The sequence below is a fragment of the Rhinopithecus roxellana genome, chromosome 4 (genome assembly GCF_007565055.1).
Source record: "Rhinopithecus roxellana isolate Shanxi Qingling chromosome 4, ASM756505v1, whole genome shotgun sequence".
Taxonomy (NCBI): domain Eukaryota; kingdom Metazoa; phylum Chordata; class Mammalia; order Primates; family Cercopithecidae; genus Rhinopithecus; species Rhinopithecus roxellana.
In genome coordinates, this window is record NC_044552.1 from 76,478,340 (window position 1) to 76,500,445 (window position 22,106).

General features: G+C 38.9%; 1 protein-coding gene across 1 annotated transcript in view; it reads right to left on the reverse strand.

Annotated features, from left to right (window-relative positions):
- The window catches only part of CRYBG1 (crystallin beta-gamma domain containing 1), a 58,062-nt gene that overhangs the window by 28,958 nt on the left and 6,998 nt on the right, over positions 1–22,106 (reverse strand). The window contains exons 2-7 of the mRNA XM_030929530.1: positions 19,143–21,483; positions 15,469–15,516; positions 15,264–15,382; positions 13,179–13,344; positions 10,353–10,492; positions 1,438–1,564 (exon numbers count right to left, since the gene is read on the reverse strand). Coding sequence (XP_030785390.1) covers positions 1,438–1,564; positions 10,353–10,492; positions 13,179–13,344; positions 15,264–15,382; positions 15,469–15,516; positions 19,143–21,483 — 2,941 coding nt within the window. The remainder of the gene's footprint in view (positions 1–1,437; positions 1,565–10,352; positions 10,493–13,178; positions 13,345–15,263; positions 15,383–15,468; positions 15,517–19,142; positions 21,484–22,106) is intronic.

The following is a 22,106-nucleotide window of genomic DNA, read 5'->3' on the forward strand; positions in this document are numbered from 1 at the left end:
GTTACAAAATAAAAAGCTTTTTACAAACAAACTCACTAAAATCTGAGAAATGATGTTACATTAAAAAGATATTGCACAAAAATATTAAATAGGTCAAGAGTTTAAATCAGCAATGGGAAAGGTGGATTTTTTCAAAATTAGTATCTTTAATAGTTTTTGAAAAAGGTGCTGCTAAGGATGCTCAAAGGCACCAAATGAACTATAATTATAAAAGAATGTGTTGGTTTCCTTACCTTTTATGAAAAAAGGAAGCAAAAAAAAAAAAAAAAAAAAAAGGAATGTGGCTGATATTATCAGCAACCCAGAGATTATACAGCCAAGCACATGACCTTTTCAAAAGTAATCCTGTTCGAACACCATAGACTTTGCAGATTTTTCATCATCATTACAAACTGCTCCTAAAACCTGGATGAATTCTTTCATACATTCACAAAAATAACAAAACTTTGTTCTTTGAAAGTGAGTTTCATTTTAGAAACAAAAGCCCAAATCATTTGCATTAAGACCAGCCAACATACAGATAATTAAACCAAATACTTTGGGAGGAGGGGTAAAATTAAGATTAAAAAAAAAAATTGTCTTTCTAAGTTTCTAATTTGTCTCAAACTGTCTCAGAAGCCAAGTGCGAAGTACAGTTTCAAAAACATGTTTGTATTGGGAGCCTCATCTTGCCGTGGGTCCTTAGGGAACAACTTCTATGCTGCAGCACACACTGCACTCAACACTGGGGACAAGACAGATGTGGCCTGCTTCCTCCCAAAGCTGACAGTCTAGTGGAAGAGATAAAGAACAAAGCAAGACACTGGGACAAGGGAGAGGAAGCACAAGGCTCCTTCCACAGCAGATACTCAGGAGGACAACACTCATTTGGTCCAGCCCCAGCGACCCCCAAGCCACCACCCAGCGCAGCCGAGCCGGTCCTCAGCGTGCCCTGCTCTCTCTCTCCCAGGCTGCACCCTGGCTCACGCAGTGCATTCACCAACAGCTCCGTCTAAAAAATCATCCTGCTAATTTTTTAAGACTGAATTTAATTTAGCATGAAGCTTTCCTAATTATCCCCCTTTTCTGTCACATCACCCATAACTTGGAATTGGATGTATCTTTGTCCTGTTTTTCCACCAATGTTTAATTCTTCACTTTCCTCACTTGTTAAACCTACACTGGGCTGAAGCTTTGTGCACCCATCTGCAGGTCTGCATGGCTGAGAATGCCTTAAAGACAAAGGACATAGTCTTACCTGCTTTTTTTTTTTTTCTTTTTTTTAATCTATAGCATCTAGCAAGTTACTGTTTCCATAATTTCTATTAAGCAATAGGTCCAATCTGCTACAAATTTGTTTCTTAAAAGTCAGCTTTATTGCTTCAGAGTCACACCCTGTGAATTACCATGTCAAGCTGACAAAGAATCACCACAAGAACATTTGGATTTCATTTTTACCATTTTCAGAGGCCGCATGGATCCAATGTACGCTGCTTCTGTATCCCAGAAGGACAAGTCAGGGTATTCACCAGGTTCCAGGATGAAAGGAACACCCTGAAATCCAGGTTCTTCATAAATCAGCCACCTAAACAGCCACCATGGAAGGAAAGAAAGGGAGCCAACACATCATTTGTTTCAGTTTTTCCTTCTGTCTGGTACCCAGGATGAGAGGAAAAGAACAGGAGAGGATATGGACCCACACAATGAACGGCTGGACTTAGATGTTAGAATCACACTAGACTCAAGGAAAAATAAAGCCATTATATGCTCCTCTTCTTGATCTTTCACTTTTCTCCTTGGCTGGCTTTGTCCCCTTATTTTAATTTATATTATTAATTGCTCCTAAGTTCCACCTAATCATTTGTCATGGTGCCAAACATTAGTAACAGCTAACATCTCCCTAGAGCATAAAAGGAATCCACTCAGAATTTCATCTAATCCTCACAGCAATGCTATGAGGAAGAGATGCTGTTGTTCCCCGTTAGATAGATAAGTAAGGTGCCCAAGGCCACACAGCTGTGAGTATGAAAGGCTGGAATGATTCAAGCCGATTCCAGATCCAGGTTCCTAATCAATTTTTTTTTTTCTTTTGACGGAGTCTTACTCTGTTGCCCAGGCTGGAGTACAGTGGCTTGCTCTCGGCTCACTGCAACCTCTGCCTCCTGGTTCAAACGATTCTCCTGCCTCAGCCTTCCAAGTAGCTAGGAGTACAGGCACACATCACTGCACCCAACTAAGTTTTGCATTTTGCATTTTTTTTACTGGGGGTGGGGGGGGGGTCTCACCATGTTGGCCAGGCTGGTTTCGAACTCCTGGCCTCAGGTGATCCCTCAGCCTCAGCCTCCCAAAGTGCTGGCATTACAGGTGTGAGCCACCATGCCCAGCCCTAATCTTTTTGGTGATGGCAATTTTTCTCATTACAGGAAGTGCACTGAACACAGTTTACTCTTTTCACAGTTACTCAGGATCATCACTGTGAGCATTATTTAATGCACAGTGGTGTCCTCGGGGGGCTCTGAAGGTCTGTGGGACTGCTTGTTTCCAGGCTGCAAAGTTTTTTGAGTTCTTGGTTCTGATTGTTATGACTTTTCAATACCACACCCTTCTATCAGCTTGTCAGCTGTGGCTTCTGCTTCAGTCGGGAACCAGCAGCCCCACCCTCCTCTAACGTGCCAGAAATCAGGAAACCAGAAAACCATGCCTATTAGCCCTGTCTCTAAAGTTTACAAGGTCTTCTTGTAAATGTCTTGGTTCCTGGGAGGGGTTCCAAGAAGGTAAGGATGCTGAAGAAGTGAGTTTTCTATATGAGAGGGGTTAATGTACCCACTTCATAAACAAACATAGACTTCTTAGTGATCACTTACACTCACCAATTTGATGAGTTTCACTAAAATGTCCTAGCCGTGGTACTCCACCATGTTGTTGTGTTCCCCAGAACACCATGCCAAGAAGAGAGTGGCTCTAAATGAAACCTTTTACCAACAAAATGGGTCTGACACCTCCCTCTTTGCTTTTTTCTTCTTCCCAATTTTGGCCCAAGGCACATTTTTGGCGATGGGTTTTGTTGAAGATTCCACTGGATAAATTGGTAACTTCTCTAGACTCTCTAATTATACAGTGATTTATAACCAGGCTCCTACTGATAATTTGACAACACACACATGAATGAATGTTGGGAGGCCAGGTGTGGGATATGGGTAAGAGGTCAGAACTACAGTGTTAGAAGTCAGGATGATGGTTGCTGGGTAGAGGGCGTGAAGATGACTAGGAAGACGCACAAATGAAAGGGGTTTCTGCGATGCTGGGAATGTTCTTTTTCTTGATCTGAGTGGTGATTGCTCTTGCGTATTCACTTTGTGAAAATTCACTCAGCTTATATATTTAGGGTTTATGAACCTTTTTGTACAAATGTTATGCTTCAAAAAAAAAGTTACCTTAAGGAAAAAAAGAGGCTTATCTTTTAAATACTACTGTAATGCTTCTAAAGCACAAGAAAACAGAGGCTAAGAATAGGGTACTTTAAACTTCCTTATGTTTAAAGCATGACAGCCAAGGATACACTACATGTATTCTGGAACTCAAAGTTATCACAGGCACACTACCCATGGATTTTTTCTTTAACAAAATAATGGCAGTTCTGTAACACATTATGGTATGTGTATGTACCAAGCAGGCTCCGAAGTCTGACTTCTTTAAAGCTTAATTTTTCATAAACTGAATGTATGGCTCATGAGCAAGTGGTCTGAGATTTTGAAATGATCCTTACCAAAGGACCTTTTCATTAAGTTTTTCCTTCTATAGCTTGAGTTCAAAGAGGATTTATTCATCTAATACTAAACATTTCACTTTTGTTGAAGCATGCGGTTTAGTTGCATAACATTTATGGAGGAAAGTCATTCTAGGTAGAGGGGAATTTGTGAAAAAACTGAACACATAAATGAATGCATTTGAAAAGACTGCTGTTCTGAAAGTTCTTCCTTAGTAAATGAGTGCTGAAGGCCTGCTGGGGTAATTCAAACAGACATTTATTAATGTTGGGTGGACTTTGGAATTTGAAAACTCATATACAGAGTATGATTCACTTTTTCTAAATTCTGTTCCAATAAGATACATTATTTATGAGGCCATCAGGAGAGGGGGAAACTATCTCCAGGCAGTGTTATTTCAGTTTCTAAAGGTAATCTTTTATTTTCCCATGCACTTAGGTCATAAGCTTTTGCCAATATAGATTAAAAAGTACAACTTTATAGTTGTACGTAACAAACAGTATGATTATAAAGTCCAAGCTTATTTTCTTAAACAGACAAATGTATACCTACAAATTAATATTGTTAAAGTAATAATGGCCATCTGTTTATTAAAAATATTTGTCTAATTACTCTTTTAGAAATACCCCTTGAGTCACACAAGAAAAATCAGTCTTATCTTGTTCACTTGTTCTTAAACCAAAAACAGCACTTCCAGATGGATCTTAAGTTTTGTTCCCTAGATATGGCTGTCCATGAATATTGGCCATTCACAGAAACCAACTGGATACTTGAAAAATTAAATATGAATGTACTGACTTTGAGGTTATTCACAAGAGAGGGGGCTGTGAATTTCAAAGGGGAAAATGAACCTTTACAATGGAAAGATGGAGGAGGTACCACTTTAACCAAGCAATCAAACTTGGTATTGCTAATGGGCAAGCTAGTTAGCATGTGCCACCTGCTGTGATGCAACGTAAATATATGGCGCTACCTATACGAAGTATCCATGCCAAAACTGTTTGGCCTGAACCTAACCATACCTCGGGACCTAAGCCATAGTAGATAGGAAATTCAGGCAACAGAAGAACAAGCTAAATAGTAGCATGAGGGAACACTCAGACAAAACTAGAATGTGGCACACTCTCTAAAACAGCTGGCCTAAATCTTTTTAAAAGTTAGTGGCTTGGGAAACAAAGATGAGGTATTTTAGAGATTTTTAAAAAGAGACTTAAAGAGACAGAACAATCAAATGCATTGTATGAACCTTGATTGGATTCTGATTTGAAAACGCAAATCTATAAGACATTCCTGAAGCAATTGGGAACATTTGGTGATGGGCTATAGAACAGATATTATCATGGACACCTTGTGAATTTTCTCAGATGTAATAATGATAGTTATGCAGGAGAATATCATTAGAAAGAGAGTCAGGCTGAATCCTATATGGATGAAGGGTCATGATATCTCCAATGTACATTCAAGTGCTCAGAAAAATGATAACACAAATATGGCAAAATGTTAACAGTTATTGGGTAAAAGTGAATGGTACACTGGTGTTCACTGAACTGTTCTTCCTACTTTTCTGTATGTTTGAAAACTTTTATAATAAAAAATTGGGCTCTGATATGGTATATTCCACAATGAAATATACAGTGAATATTACACAGCAATGAAAAAAATACATACAGATGTACCCATCAATCTGAGTAATCTTAGGAGTGTGGTTACATGTGTAACCAGGGTGCGCTACACCAGGTTCTGTAGCAATGTTGGTAATGGTCTAGGTCGTAAGTTGGGTGGTGGGTCCACGGGGGATTGTTTTATTATTGGGCTTCATAGTTCACATATATACATATATTCTTCTGTATATGTCAAATATTACACAGTAAAAATGATCAAATAATGTTTGTCCATTAAAAAAGAAGTTCCTTGACTTTAGAACACCTGCATTCTAGTACACATTCTGCTAACAGCTAACCCTAGTCTGGAGAAAGTGACTAAAGCTTGTCTTCCTCAGTCAAATGATGGTGTTGGGCCAGATCATCTTTATACTCCCTTTGAAGTTCTAAACTTCTTTGCTTTTGTTTGTTATAAATATACTAACCCCCACTTCTACTTTTACTTCTGGGAGGATGGGTGCTAGGATTAGCCAGCTGCTTAAAAGAAAGATTTAAAAACAAATTACTCTCAACAGAATCTGAAGGGCAAATTTAGTTAGAAATTACTCATCTCCTCAAATAAGAATTTGACAAGACAGGTAATATCCTTATTTTGTATATGAGTAGAAGAGCTTAATCTAGAGTGAATGGGCCCTGGAATAAATCACCTAATGGATTCCTCAGGAGTTCCCTCCACAGCAAAGACTTCTTATCCCACTTCAGGGGAACTGGTGCATCAGCAGAAGCAAAATGAGCTTGAGTGCTTACTATCAGTTACATCTTCTCAACCCCTTGAGGCTTTCCTTTGAGATCTATAAAAACACTAATGACCTGGTGTCTAAGCTCACCAACCAAGTTCAACGAGCCCAAACTTTGAATTAATATCCGAGGCAGTGTTCCACTATCCTAATGACAACAGAAATAAACAGCCAGAAAAAAAGATGCCCATCATGACACAAACCTGTCATAAATTGTACACTGTGACAGGCTCGTAACTACCACCTAGGAGACAAAACTAAACATACTGGAAAGGTAAGAAATATCATTTAAGGTAGCTTAATGTGCTTCAACATAGCCAAGCCTGAGTCATGGCACCCTCCAGACACTGATTAAAATATGATAGCAGATGCCTTTTTCATTCTTTTCTAAGGAAAGTGATGTTTCTCAACCTGACATTAATTCTTTAAAAAAAAGTGTATAGACTTATTTCATGTAAAAAAATTAAAGGCAGCAAGAGATGAAGGCATTTTCTTTTGCTTAGATTTCCACTTTTCTTCCCAGTCTTTAAATACAAAAGTGCCTTCTCTTCCCTTAACTACACCCACTCCCTTTTGTGACCGTGTCCTGTGCCTGGTTTAAATGCATTCTCTATGTCAATGACTCCTAAATTTATGCCTCCAGCCTCTCCCCTGAACTCCAGCCTCACACACCTAGTCACCTTCCTGCCCACTTACTTGAATTTGCAGTTGGCATCTCAGCCTTAACCTGTCCAAAACTGAGCTCCTGAATCTCACTCTCTCCTATCCTGCTCCTCCAAGTCTTCTTCGTCTCAATAAGTGTTGGGGTTCCAAACCCTGGGCTGTCTCGGCCCCTCATACACCACACACAATCTGTCAGAAATGCTGTTAGTTCTACCTTCAAAATGCATCCAATGTCTGACCATTTCCCACCACCACCATTGCATATCTAAGCCACCATCCATTCTTGGCTGTATGATTGCGAGTGCATCCTATGTGGTTTCTTGGCTTCCACTATGCCTCTTTATAGATTATTTTCTATACGAACAGTCAGGCTGATCCTTCTGTTAATAACACAAGTTAGATCAAAATTCTCCAATGATTTTCCATGCCACTTAGAGAAAATCTAAATCCTCCTCCCCAAGGCCTGAAAGGCCAGATGTGACCTGAGCCCTCTCCTATCCTAACCTCCTAGTCCACTCAGCTTCAGTCACCTTGGCCTCTTAGCTATTGCCCAAGCATGCCCAGAAGGGCTTTTGCAAATGGTGTGCTTCCTCTCTGGGACTGGCTCCCTGCCCCTCTTCCCTCAGCTAGCTCCAGGGCAGACTCCCTCACTTCCTGCCAGTCCCTGCCTAAAATGTCACCAGAGTCCTTTACTAGCCACCCCATCTAAAATAGCAACATACCTGCCCCTCTCTGTAATTTATGTTTCTTGTAGCCTTTGCCATCTGACACATTATATATATATTTGTGTTGTTTATTCCTACTAGACTGACAGCTCCAGGAGAGTGGGAACATCATTTTATGTCTTCACTGCTGTATTCCCAGTGACTAGAAAAGCACCTGGCACTTGGTAGATGCTTGATTAACAGATTTACTGAATATACTTAATACATCTCATAGATACTCTTTTGGGTTTATATTTGTTAAAGTCCCAATTTCTTGTCATATTTTGACAGGGTATGCAGAGGAAATAAAAGCCTTTCCTAATTTCTACTTCTAAATTCACCACCTTTAAAAATTTCAGAGCCTTTTAAGGACTACAGGGTACCAACTGATGTAACTCAAAATGTATGCTAAAAGCAGTACATTTCTCTAAAGAAGACACACAAATGGCCGAGAGGTATATGAAAAAATATTCAACATCACTCAAGATCAGGGAAATGCAAATCAAAACCACAATGAGATACCACCTCACTCCAGTTAGAAAGGCTATTATCAAAAAGACACAATATAACAAGTGTTGGTAAGGATGTGGAGCAAAGGGAACTCTCCCACGCTATTGATGGGAATATAAATTAGCACAGCCACTATGGAAAACAGTATGGAGGCTCCTCAAAAAATTAAAACTAGAACTACTGTGTGATCTTGCAATCTCACTACTGAGTATATATCCAAAGGAAATGAAATCAAGTATGTCAAAGGATACGTGCACGTGCATGTTTATTGCAGCACTATTCGTAATAGCCAAGATACAGAATCAGCCTGAGTGTCCATCAACAGATGAAAAAATAAAGAAAATGTGGTAAAAATATACAATAGAATAAGTTCTGGTGTTCTATTGCACAGTAGGGTAACTATGATTAACAATAATATTTTTGATTATTTCAAAATAGCTAGAAGAGAGGATTCTGAATGATCTCACCACAAAGAAATAACACGTGTTTGAGGTGATGGATTTGCTAATTTCCCTGATTTGATCATTATGCAATGTACACGTGTATCAAAACATCACATTGTACCCCATAAATATGTGCAATTATTATGTGTCAATTAAAAATAATTTAAGAAGCAGTAAAATGTATACTACCCTTGGAAAATAACTTTATACATCAAGAGGAGATATTTAAATGAACATTATTCTCTACACCCCAAATTCTGCCCTAATAACTACACCTTTGTATATTGACGAACCATCACTATAGTCTTCCCTTGCCATTTTTTTACTCTTCTGGGAGAGGGAGGTTGTTTTCTGAGAGGGGCTGCCATAGGGAAAGAACACCCTCGGGCTTCTGGAGTGCTGGTAATGTTCCAGTTCTTGGCTCAAGTGGTGTCTACTTGGGTGCTCACTTTATTTGTTTAAGTGTACATTTACCTTCTGTGAACTTTTTTCTAGGTGTGTTGTATTTCAAAATGTTAAAAGTAAATAAATAAATGAACAAACTGTCATAAAGGAGGTATCTAACTCATACTTTCCTTCCCCTACAAAGCCCTGGATAAATTCTTGTCCATCCTCTACTTGAATACCCCTTGCGATGAGAAACTCTCCACCTAACAAGGCAGCCACTTCCATTTTAACTGTATTAACCATCAGAAAGTTCTTCCCTGGGTCAAGTCAAAATCCATCTCTCTCATTTCTACTGGTTTTTCCTGGGACCTGCTACGGAATAACAGAGAGCAAGTCTAATATCTCTTCTATATGACCACCTTCCAACTACTCAAGGATAGCTGCTACCAGTTCTCAATAGCCACACTTCCTGTTAAGTTGCCTAGAAGTTTTTAGTTTCTGATTTCTGAGGATCAAAAATCAGATTCTGTGATCTGTAACTGATCCTATTCCTACATTTTGCACAATCAAATCGTTTTTCTAAGATATGAACAATGGCAAACCGAGACTTTTAGTAATAAATAGAATGCAAAAAGCATGATTAAGGAGTGCCTTATTGTTCACTGCGGAGATACTCCATTGTTCACTGCGGAGATACTCCATACCACTTTAGGGACAGACTGTAAACTTTTTTGACTGTCTAAACCATTAGTAAAAACATTTCAGCATTCTCTGAATATATGAATATTTATAAATTATATACATTACCACTGAACTAATACATTATGCATATTAGAAAACATATACAAAAATAAAATCTTAAGAGGTGGAGACTTTAATCAAATAGAAAGAAGCTTTCGTGTTTTTTCCTGCATCTCAGTGAATGTCTTTCACGTGCCGCGGGGCTTTGTGCTTCACCTTGGAGACCACATTCTTTAGTATTGCAGTCTGTACTTTCTATCCTCATTTCTCCCCTATCTGAGGTATTCCCATTTCCTTCAAAATATTCTTGCTGTTTCCTGTGATTTGTGAAACCAACCTCCTAGGGGCTTTGAACCAGCATTGTGTGAAAATATTCAAGGAAGTACCATGTGTGCTGGCTTCCATCCCCCCCCAGAAATATCAGAGGCGTGTGCTTTGAATTACCTCCTCTGAATCATCATGAAAATATAATCTGCTACTCAGCTTTGAATAAATCAGCTTCCTCTGTGACAAGGAAAGCCTTACATTAAAAATTCAATTCCTCCCCCAACATTTCCTATATTAAATCTATATTATTTTTAAGAGAGATGAATCATAACATAGGTGCAAAAGAACCAGAATTTTATGTGTCTTACAAAAATATACCTTACAGTTAATAATTACGTAACAGGATGACAAATCAGAGTATCTTAAGTCATTTTTCCAGTACTACACTCACAAAAAAACTTCATTAAAATTGTCTTTGAAAAAAAATACTTACGTGCCCCAATGTACTTTCATGGAACAAGTCTTCTGCATTACACCAAATCCCTGCATTTCTTCAGTATCATCAAAGTAGGAACTTAGGATTCCTAACCCTTCTGGTTCAGTAAATAAGTCAATGTGACTAACTCTGTAATCCTGAAAAAATATAGATGCATAGACAGTAAGAATTGCACCATACATTTAACTCTCTAGTAAGCTCATTCTTCTTCTTCTTACAACTAATCAAAATGAGCTTTAAATATACAAATACATTTCACAGAGTACCTGCCATTTTAGCCCTTTCCTGTTTCCATCCATGAACTAATAATCCACCTATTTTGGGGCAGATACACTTGCTTTAGTTATATAACTCAGTGTTGCATTCAAGCAAAGATCATCAGAAACGTATTTTATTTGAGTTTTGGAATATATTTATTTTTCTCATCCTCACTTGACCCTCCTTGGTTTGGGGTTTTGGTTCCTTTGCTCTGATATAATTATCCAAGCACGGAGACTTTAGTCTGTAGAATGGCTGCTCTTGGAGTCTTCCTCAGCCACTGTTTTGTGTCTATAAAGCCCTCTGTTGATTTGTGGTAACTCTCCTTGACTGAGTAAACCTTTATGATATTGGTTTGATCTAAGTCATAAAAGCAAAAGCACACATTCATAGTGATTTACAAATCTCTGTACTTTGGTCATTGTTCCATGCCCCGCATATCTGTGGTCCAAACAGTCTTCAAAAGGCCTCACCTGGTCGAGTGCCTAAGCATTAATGGAATATTTATTGAACCTCACCTGTGCAGCTGAGTTGGGTAAACTGAGCAACAGAAGAAATTTTAACACCTGAATAAGCTCAGATGAGGCTTTTCAAATGTTATCAAAAGGAACAACTCTAATGAACTAAAAAGGTAACCTCTAAAATATATGCTCTGACTTATGTTTATGTTTCAAGAAACCATGCACATGATCTGTAAAGAAAATATAATCCATGACATATCAGGAGCTATAACCATACCCTTTAACATGGCACCATTCAGAAAAATGTACCTCAAGGAAACAAATTAGAAAATTATAAATTACTGGCCAGGCGCAGTGGCTCACACCTGTAATCCCAGCCCTTTGGGAGGCCGAGGCGGGCAGATCACCTGAGGTCAGGAGTTCAAGAGCAGCCTGGCCAACATGGCAAAACCCCATCTCTACTAAAAACACAAAAATTAGCCGGGCATTGTGGCATGTGCCTGTAATCACAACTACTCTGGAGGCTGAGGCAGGAGAATCACTTGAACCCCCAGGAGGCAGAAGTTGCAGTGAGCCGAGATTGCACCACTGCACTCCAGCCTGGGTGACAGAGCAAGACTCCATCTCAAAAGAAAATTATAAATTATTAAATGCACAAAAACATTCTCATGGCATTACTTATAACAGTAAAAAACTGGAAACAACCTTAAGATTCACTGAAAGAAGAAATAACAAATAAATAGTGGTACCTCATTTATGTACTAAATAATAAATAATGCATTGTTTCAATGGAATATGATATTCAGCTAAACCCTAAACCTGGGGTAACATGAAAAGCTTTTGCTACAGTAAGTCTGCTACTATCAGACAGAACAAGAGATCTTGTTTTCCTTCCCCATCTTCCTGAATGCACCCAAATCCTCACCCCACCAGACTGATACCTTCCTCAGTTCCAATCCCAAAGATGTTACCAAGGGGAGTGTGATTTTCAGGAAAGTGGTATAAAGAGAAAAAAAAAGGATTGAGAACCACAGTGTTAGGATAGACAGGTGGAACAGCATTGTCCCTGTATTATGATTACAACTGCAGAAAAAGCAGACTAGAATATGGCCAGCAAAGGGTAGAAAATTCAAAAAATAAAGGGGGAGAGGGCACTTCATGATGGGAATCAGATGATATTTTCAAACATTGCTTTATTACCAATATTATTTGAGCAGTAAATAAAAACTCTAGGCAAAATATTCCATTAATGAGGACATTTTGAAACAGGGTTTCTCAAGTCTTACTTAGTCTTCTCATATTATATACTTAAAACAAATACAAGATAAATCATTTAGCATACCGATTACCACCTAAGTTACTCAGAAATGTTGACCCAGGAAGTAGGCGACGCTTTCCTCTGCCAAAACTGTTACTCATCTTTACTCATTCTCACGTCAGAATGTTCCTTTTCTCTGTATTGCATCTTGACACTCGTCTCCATTAAAACTTGGGATTTTAATTTTCTACTTAGAAGACACCATTAATTGCATTTTTAAGGTAAAGAATCATCAAATCCCAAGAGCCACAAAGAAAGACTCTGACAACACTTTTCTCATCAAATAACAAGAAACCAAGAAATTTTACCTCATCCATAAAGTGGCCTCAAATAGAGCAAGTAATATTTTGTTAAATCCACATGAAATTCTAGAGTTGATCAACCAAATTATTTTTGGATTATTTATTTTTCCAAAATAGAATTCCTAAAAACCACTCAAAGTAATCACAACTCATACAGCAAACAAAAACACTAAGTAAATGAAAAATCTGTTCATAGATGCAGAACTCATTTAAACCAAGTTATCAGGTAAAATATATTTGGAAGATGGGAACAGAAGGACAGGCATAAAAGATTTACCTTAAGGGTTTATTGTGAAAAATTATCTAACCAATTATATTTCTTTTTAAATTCTTTAAAGTGTACAAGTAAACTTAAAATACAGAAAATACATCCATAAGGCACCAAATATGTTTCCCAATCACTTATTTCGTGAAATGAACATTTCCCTTTAAGTACGAATCCATAAATATTTGTTGAATAAAATCCAGATTTACCGCAACCTACCTGGACCACGTGTCTGATGGAACCAATCACCACTGGCTTATCAGACTCTGCTTCCTCGTGACTTTCCAAAATGTCTTCTATACCCCAGAGACCAGAGAGTTCCAATTCTCCTTCTTCTAAGGGAATGGAGTGTCCTTCAAAATTTGGTTGCTCATACAAAATCCAACTAACAATAAAACACAGCAAAACCATTAGCCAGTCTTGGTGAGAGAGGCTTTGATTACTCAAATATCCTGGCTAATTGCCATTATATATATAGTATATTAGTGGCTAATTATCTAGCAATTAAAATAGCTTAAACTCTCCCTAACACTAATATTTTACTGGGTATAATTAAGTCTCTGATAACTCATGAACTATATCAGGATCTTAGAGAACTTTGGAGTTATCTATCTGGACGCTATAGAGCTACTAATGTTCCAAGTAATTGCCAGGTGGTGGGGACTTATAAATGATAATATGTCAGATACATGGATGTTTACTGTAGTTTTTTTTGTTTTTTTCTGTCTCTCTTTTTTTTTTTTTTTGATACAGAGTCTTGCTCTGTTGCCCAGGCTAGAGTGCAGTGGTGCGATCTCGGCTTACTGCAACCTCCACCTCCCAGGTTCAAGCAATTCTCCTGCCTCAGCTGCCCGAGTAGCTGGGATTACAGGAATGTGCCACCAAGCCAGGCTAATTTTTGTATTTTTAGTAGAGACGGGGTTTCCCCATGTTGGCCAGGCTGGTGTTGAACTCCTGGTCTCAAGTGATCTGCCCACCTCAGCCTCCCAATGTGCTGGAATTACAGGCATGAGCCATCATATGTGTAGTTTTGTCTCTTCATATGTGTAGAAAACATTTCTCTTAGAGAGATTTTAACTTACATATTACAGTCATATCAATGAATATGTTGGTACAAAAGACTATAGATATGATAATGGAAAGCATTTTAACAATATTCTTCCGAACAACAGCCAAACGCTAAAGAAAAACCTCATGTCAACGTATGGCAGTGTAAATGCTTACGCTTTCAAGAAAAAGAAGCCAACAAAAGCTGCAAAAGAAAGGAAAAAGTACTGTTCTATAAAAACAAAATTTATGTAAAAAATTGCCACTATTATATATTGTATATTAGTGGCCAATTCTCCAGCAATTAAAATAGCATTTGTCTTCAAATTTAAGAATAAAAGCAAAACTTGTTTTTCTCATGACTATGTTGGATACATAGGAAAAAAATATTAAGAAAAAATACCTAGAAATCTAACAGGAAAGCTGCTGCATATTTAATCAAATGGAGACCAAAAGAAAAGCTTATGAATTTTTAAATCCATAAACATCCAGAGGTCTACCCTCTTTATTTCAAACAAGTTTACAAATAGGCATCAAAAGATAAGTATTATGCCAGATCAGCTATTTCTTTTTTTAAGCTGCCTTTCTCTACTCAGCTTCCTGTGTGTCTCCAAGAGGCAATGAAGTTGATAAAATGATTTCAGAAACTGTCAAAATATTTATTTTTTTTCACTAGTTTCTTTACTTAACCAAAACAATCTTTTGTGGAAATATTGGAAAGCAAATTAAATTTTAAGTTAGTGCTGCACTGAACTGTCATTAAAAAATTAGAAAAATGCCTTTATAGATTGTTTTTGTTTTTCCTTATAGATTTTTTTTCCTTATTGTTTCTTTACTTTGCCTTTTCCTACGTGTTCTCAAGTTTCCTTATAGATTTTTTAAAAGTCCTTTCTGGTCTATCAACACGACTAATGCAATTCTTATCAACCTCATTTAAAGGTCATCAACCAAAAGTATGTTATGGGCCCTGATTTATGATTAGTTCAAAGCAATATTATGGGGAAACATGGGAAAAAGAAGCTTGTTCTACTGTACTGTTCTGATTTTTCTCCCATAAACATGTATCACTGCTATAATCAGAAACATGATTTAAAATGACATTGTTAAGATATGAATCCCTTATCTTACCATGAGTAGTATTTCCTGTGCTTTCCATTGCTAAAGCCATAATTTTAAACTAGTAGTGAGGACTAAAAAGGTAATCAAGCATGCAAAAGACAAACATTCGACATCAGGAACTTAAAGTGCCATTCTTACCATCCTCTAACAACTTTTATGAGTATCACTGGAGAGAGGCTCCAAGAACTGCAATCCTGAATGTCACTGAAAACTTCAATGCACTTCTCGGAGACATCAGGTTCACTATATATCACTACCTGCATAAAACGAAAGTGGTAGCACAATTTGTTATGCTCTATCAGACCAAAATAGAATCAAGGCTAGAAACAGAAAATAATCTTACCTTTCCAGGTCGGGGATTGAGTTTATTTTGGACACTTCCTCTAAGTGTCTGTAATCAGATGAACAAAAAAACAACAAATAATTACAACTTCACATAACAATCTTCTTTTTCCACCCATGATCCTCTAGGTAGGTCACACTTATCCCACACTGTATTGATTTTGAAACGTCCACTCTAATCGATGCTAAAGTTGTATTAAAATTCGAGTTTATACTTTTAAATTAAGGTTTTTTTCACCTCTACCTGAATTTGCCATTGCAATTTCTCCTAATTTAAATGTCTAGGCTATTTCCACCAACGCTAGAAAATTCAGGGCACATATGTTTCTTGTCAGTTCACAGAATAAGAACTCAGCTAAGAAATTCTAATTCAAATAATATCAGTATCATATCAAATAAAGAGAAATTATAATATATTAATCACTTACCTAGAAAGAGCAGAATCAATTTTGTGTTCATATATATACCCTATCTGAATCCATACAAATATTGTTTTCTCATAGTAAATCTATAATCATATAACAACCACTAGTCTAAACAGAAGTGTTTACGGTATATATGGTATATTTCATAATGTTCATTGCACATAGTATATTTAATCCCCCTTTTTTCTCTTTTGAGATGGAGTCTCACTGTCACCAGGCTGGAGTGCAATGGCGTCATCTTGGCTCACTGCAACCTCCGTTTGGGTTCAAGCGTTTCTCCTGCCTCAGCCTCCTGAGTGGCTGGGACTACAGGTGCATGCCACCAGCCCAGCTAATTTTTGTATTTTTCTTTTAGTAGAGATGGGGTTTCACCATGTTGGCTAGGATGGTCTCGATCTCTTGACCTCCTGATCTGCCTGCCTCGGCCTCCCAAAGTGCTGGGATTATAGGTGTGAGCCACCAAGCCTGGCCTAATCCTGCTTTTTTGATAGACAAAATGCATTTTAATATGTTTCCAAAACTAATCATTTTCAAGACCATCTGACAAGACCAGTAAGACCAGAAATGCATAAGATAATAAAATAGTAATTATATATGTTAAAATATTACAAAACACGAACTACTTTCAATGCTGACCAGGATGCCTATTTTAGGAACTGCCTTTGCTCTGACTGCTCTTGCATCACACCAGAGTGTGATATGCCCAGAAGACCACAAAAGGCTGGGGTGCGGTGGATCAAACCTGTAATCCCAGCACTTTGGGAGGCCGAGGTGGGCAGATCACCTGAGGTCAGGAGTTCGAGACCAGCATGGCCAACATGGCAGAACACTGTCTCTACTAAAAATACAAAAATTAGCCGGACGTGGTGGTGCTCACTTATAATCTCAGCTACTTGGGAGGCTGAGACATGAAAATTGCTTGAACCTGGAAGGCTGGAGAGGTTGCAGGGAGCCAAGAACGTGCCACTGCACTCTAGCTTGGGTGACAGAGCAAGATTCTGTCTCTTAAAAAAAAAAAGTCCATAAGGGCCCCCCTAGAGCATTATCAGAAGCCAAATGGTATATACCTATTTATGCATATATATACACTAGAAGTAGATAAAATGAAGAAAAAGCCTAAAATTTAAAACAAAATTCAGGTAAAACCTTCATGATTGAATAGTTATCCAATCAACAAAAGCCCAGGACCTAAAGAAAGGCCATTATTTTTTAATCATAAAAAGGACTAGAAAAAGTATAAAGATTTTATTTTTCCTTTTTATGTCATTTGACTTGATTTTTATAAGGAAACTGTATATTCTGTTATCAGCTTTGTCAGACTGTAGTTAAATAAGGAAAGTGATCTAAGAACAATTAAAAAGAACAAAGCAGTAATGAATGGGAAGTGGACCAGTGGAAATTTTGTGCTTGAGAGAAACAGTTAAGAATTTTATGATTTCTGGGTACCATAGGCTGATTCAGTCTTATTTGTTTATAGGAGTGGTTCTCAAAGTGTGGTTCAGAGGCCACTGAGGGGTCTCCAAGATCCTTTCAGGTAGTCCATGAGATCAAAACTATTTTCATAATAAGAAGAGGTCATCTGCCTTTTTCATCTCTCTCTCAAATGTCCAGTGGAGTACAAGGCTCCATGATGTGTGATGGCATCATTGCTCTGAGCACTGCTGCAGTGTGCACTTGTATGTTCTGGTGTTTTACAATTTTCTCAGCAATCATTTCTAATATAATCATTTCTGATAGGCAGAACCCATACAAACAAAAGCTCATTGGGGTTCTCAATCATTTTTAAATGTAAAGGGTCCTAACACCAAACATCTGAAAACCAAACTTTACCCAAACTTTACGAAAGTTTATGAAATCACATGAAAAAGGGATCTGCACCTCTGCTGGAAACCCAACCATATATTTTGAAAGAGCTTGCAACATCACATTCTCTGACAGGACCAATATAATACATTGAACTATGCTGCAGTACCCCGTACAGACCAGGAAAAGTGCAAGGTATTTTCTGCCTGGATAAACTGGGCTGGATTGCAGTCCACACTTGCCAGATAGCTGGGTTCACAGGACGAACCACTAGAATACAAGCCACACTAAGGCTTCTAGCCTGGCAGAGCTGATCACTAAACTCATATCCCACCTTCCTTTCTCATAGTCCTCACTTAACTTAAATAAGCTTGGTAACAAAAAGGCACAAATTCACATCAAACACTGAGTAAAGTAAACATCTTCTGAAGAGAGATAAAAAAAGATGCAGAAATCAAAATTATTCCCCAAAATCATGTTTTGCTGTCTTCTAATATTTAAGATCCAATGAAAACCAAAATTCTTTACTCCCCACAGCTTTGCAGGGGAAGAAAATATTTCCCTAATGAAAACTAATTCCCAATAAAGAGAAAATACTTTCTCAATTGCATAGGATAAATACCCATTGCTACCTATGGGAACAAAGAGTGAATCTCACAGAGATAAGGATTAAGAAAAAGTTTCCCTGGCTGAGGACTTCCCAAATAGAGGAAGCTGCTTCACAAATCTTCAGAATTCTAAGTATGGCACTGAGCATTTTTACATAGAATAGGTAAGAAAAAGCATCTTGTCTGTCTCTGAACTCCAAAAGTTTACCTATATCTTTCATAATAACACATATAAATTCACATGTGCCTTAAAAGATCACGTGCCAGCCAGTCAAGATGGCTCACACCAGGTAATCCCAACACTTTGGGAGGCCGAGGCAGACGGATCACGAGGTCAGGAGTTTGAGACCAGCTCGGCCAATATGGTAAAACCCCCGTATTTGTATTTTTAGTCTTTACCAAAAATACAAAAATTAGCCAGGCGTGGTGGCATGCACCTGTATTCCCTGCTACTAGGGAAGCTGAGGCAGAAGACTCACTTGAACCCAGGAGGCGGAGGTTGCAGTGAGCTGAGATTGCATCACTGCACTCCAGCCTGGGCAACAGAGCAAGACTGTCTCGGAAAAAAAAAAAAAAAAAAGATCATGTGCCTTAAAACATTTGTAGCTTTATCTCCCTGCAAGACTACAGAGGCCTTCAGTGAAGATTCTGAGTACATTTTTTTTCTTGCCCTCTAACAGTCTCTTGTACATTGCAGGTTTTCAAATATGTGATGAATGAATAAAAACTATAGCACATGAGCTTAACCATTTCTAAAAGAATAACAGGAGTTGCTCATCATCGCTCTCTTCCCTTGCTTTATAAATATCCCAAATAAATAATAATACATTGCTACTTACCATTGTGTCTGATAATGACATTCCAGAAAAAGAAATGCTTGGGTCATACCGGCTTGATTTGAAAAGACCCATGAAGTCGGTGTCACTGTTTCCGCAGTTTGGCAAGTTTGATTTAAGAACATTTTCAGTATGATTAGCCTTTTCCATATCATTGTTCTTCAGTTTCGAAAATTCAGAAAATTTAGTTTCCAGCAAGTGTAGGTTGCTTCGTGAATCCAGATCTTCTTTATCTTCTTTGGTTTTCTCTTTTTGTGGGTATTTTTCCATGTGGCTTGGACTTTTCAAACTGGAGTGTGATGTACTTGACCAGTTGAAATTGAAGACCTTTAAGGAGTTGTCGGGTAGATTTGACTGTTCTTTTTTCAAACCACAGGGCGGGGCACTCTCAGTCGTGGGCTGTGACACTGAAGACTGAGATAGGGAACCGTTCTGAGAAGTACTGAAAGCCGTGGTCATAGTGTTGACTGATGTCACAGAAGGAGAAAAGATTTTGTCTTGTGGTAAGGAAGATAACAAGCTTGAGAAAAGTGCACTTTTTTCTAGTCTCGATCTCTTAATGCCACCACTTGTGATGTCCCTGTTTTCTTTGTCATTGATTTCTGACATCACCAGAGGCTCACTGTTCCCATTAGTGTTGGTGTGCAGGGACTTGAAGAGGACACTCTGTTCAGCAGATGCACGTTTGGGTCTCAGTTGGGATTTTGTGTCAAGGCTCTGCATCAAATGTAAAGCCGGGGACATTTCTGGCTGACTTTCCTTCTTCTTCCCCAAACCAAAGGTAAACACACTGGGATCAAACACCTTTTCTAAATGGTCTTCGTGAATAGGAGGCATGGCAAAGTGAGGAGCAGGAGAGTTTGGCATCCTGGCCTTCTTTCTTTTCATGGGCATACAAACTGCACTATCCATCTGTTTTATAATTTCAGTGAATTTTTCCATATCAGAAGAAGAATCAAATACACTGTCATCACTACCAGCAGAAATGTTCAAAAGACCAGCAGGGCTATTCCGGCCATGTCTAACAGTCTGATCTGGCCTTTGAGGAGTGTCTAAGTGATTTCCGCTGCTGGGAGAGTTGGTGGGACTAGATTCAGTCATCAGGGGTGTTCTGTTGCCCTGACTTTGAGCCTGAATAGGCAAAGTTTTCTCTGATGCTGGTGGCACGACTTGTGGGCCAGATTTTGCCGCGAGCTCTGCTGTGCAATGAGAGTGTTCGGGTGACATGCTCTTATTGCCCAGTACTTCCTCTTGTAGGGGAGCACAACTTGCAACGGAAACCACTTCAGGTTCATTACTGTGACAAGTTGGCAACTGCACTTCTCTAACTTCAGAGCTCTCTGGGATGACCTGGGAGCTCACATCCTGGGTGCTCTCCACGGGGAGCACGAAGGACCTGACCTGGACGAGGACTCTGGATGGACACTCACTTCCCACAGCTTCTGGACTGTGCTCTGTGGACAAAGGAGGGTTTGTCTCTCCTCCAAGTTCTGAAAGTGGCATTTTCTCATTGTTCTGATGAGACACAGGCAAAACACATCCTTTATGATTTTCTGACACTCTTAGATCAGTGCACGGAAAACTGCTTATGGGCGATTGAACACATGTGTCTTTGGCAATATCCCCAGGAGTGGGTGCAGACAGTGAAAGAGAAGGCTCAGGAGATGACTCAGTAGGGGCCTGTGAGTCAGAAAATGTATGCTGTGGCTTTGGCATGGCTGTTGGAGGTAAATCTTTGGTATCCACAGTGATGGGGATGTCTTGTGCTGCATTGGTTACATTTTCAAGTACAAGTCTTTTGCTGTCTGCAGCCTCTGAGCCCTTCTCTAAGAGCTTATGATCTTTGACAGGAATCAGAGCAGAAGCCACTGGTTCTGAAGGGCAGCCAGCATCTATTTGCACATCTGCTTTATCATCTTGGTTAGGTTGAGGACCAAGAGCTTGATTCTCAGAAGGGTCTCCATTCATTCCTCCGGTTGCTGGTAGAATCTCTTCTTCTGAGAGAGTAACTTTGGTTTCTACAGCAGTTTCCTTCACCAGCACACCATTCTGGGGACTGTTTGGCATTACTTTCTTTTCAGGTTGCTCCATTTCTTTGGCTTTTTTGGCTAAATTCAACTTCGCCCTCCCAACAAACGTTTTACTAGAGGCAGGAGTGTTCCTTGTGCCTCGAATGTCAGTGTGTCTTGGGCTACTGTTTGCCCGTTTGTTTTCAAATAAGGAGATTTTGGTGGCAGTGTTGCCTTTGTGAACTGGCTGGCTAAATGGATTGTGCTCATTTCCCAAACTGTCAGGATTCTTAGGGGTTTTAAGATTTAGTTCCACATGTTTGGGCTTGGCAGGGCTGTGAGGAAAAAGCAGGAAGATAAAGTTATTGACCTAGTTTTAAAAAGTGAACACACAAACCAACTAATTATAAAACTATGAAAAGCCAACATCTCCCTGATATATAACATTTGGAGTGTGGGGTGTGTGTGTGTGTGTGTGTGTGCACATGTGTTTTTAAGACAAAGTCTTGCTCTATCGCGAAGGCTGGAGTACAGCTGTGTGATCATAGATTGCTGCAGCCTGAAATTCCTGGGCTCAGGCAATCTTGCTGCTTCAGCCTCTCAGGTAGCTGGGACTACAGGCACATACCACACACCCAACTAATTTCTTTATTTTTATTTTTTGTAGAATGGGGTCTATGTCACCCAGACTGGTGTCTCAAACTCCTGGCTTCAAGCAACCCTCCCATCTTGACCTCCCCAAGTGCTGGGATTACAGGCATGAGCCACCATTCTCTGCCACATTTGTTTTTCAATGAAACTATTTTTAAATAGTCCTAAGTACACTATCAACTATTTTTAATGGGTGTTTTGCTTGCATATGAGGGATCGGGAGATTATATAGCCAAGAAACTCCAGGGATGAGGGATGAACTAATTTATTGAGCACCTAGCATGTATGCACAGTGCTTGGCACTAGA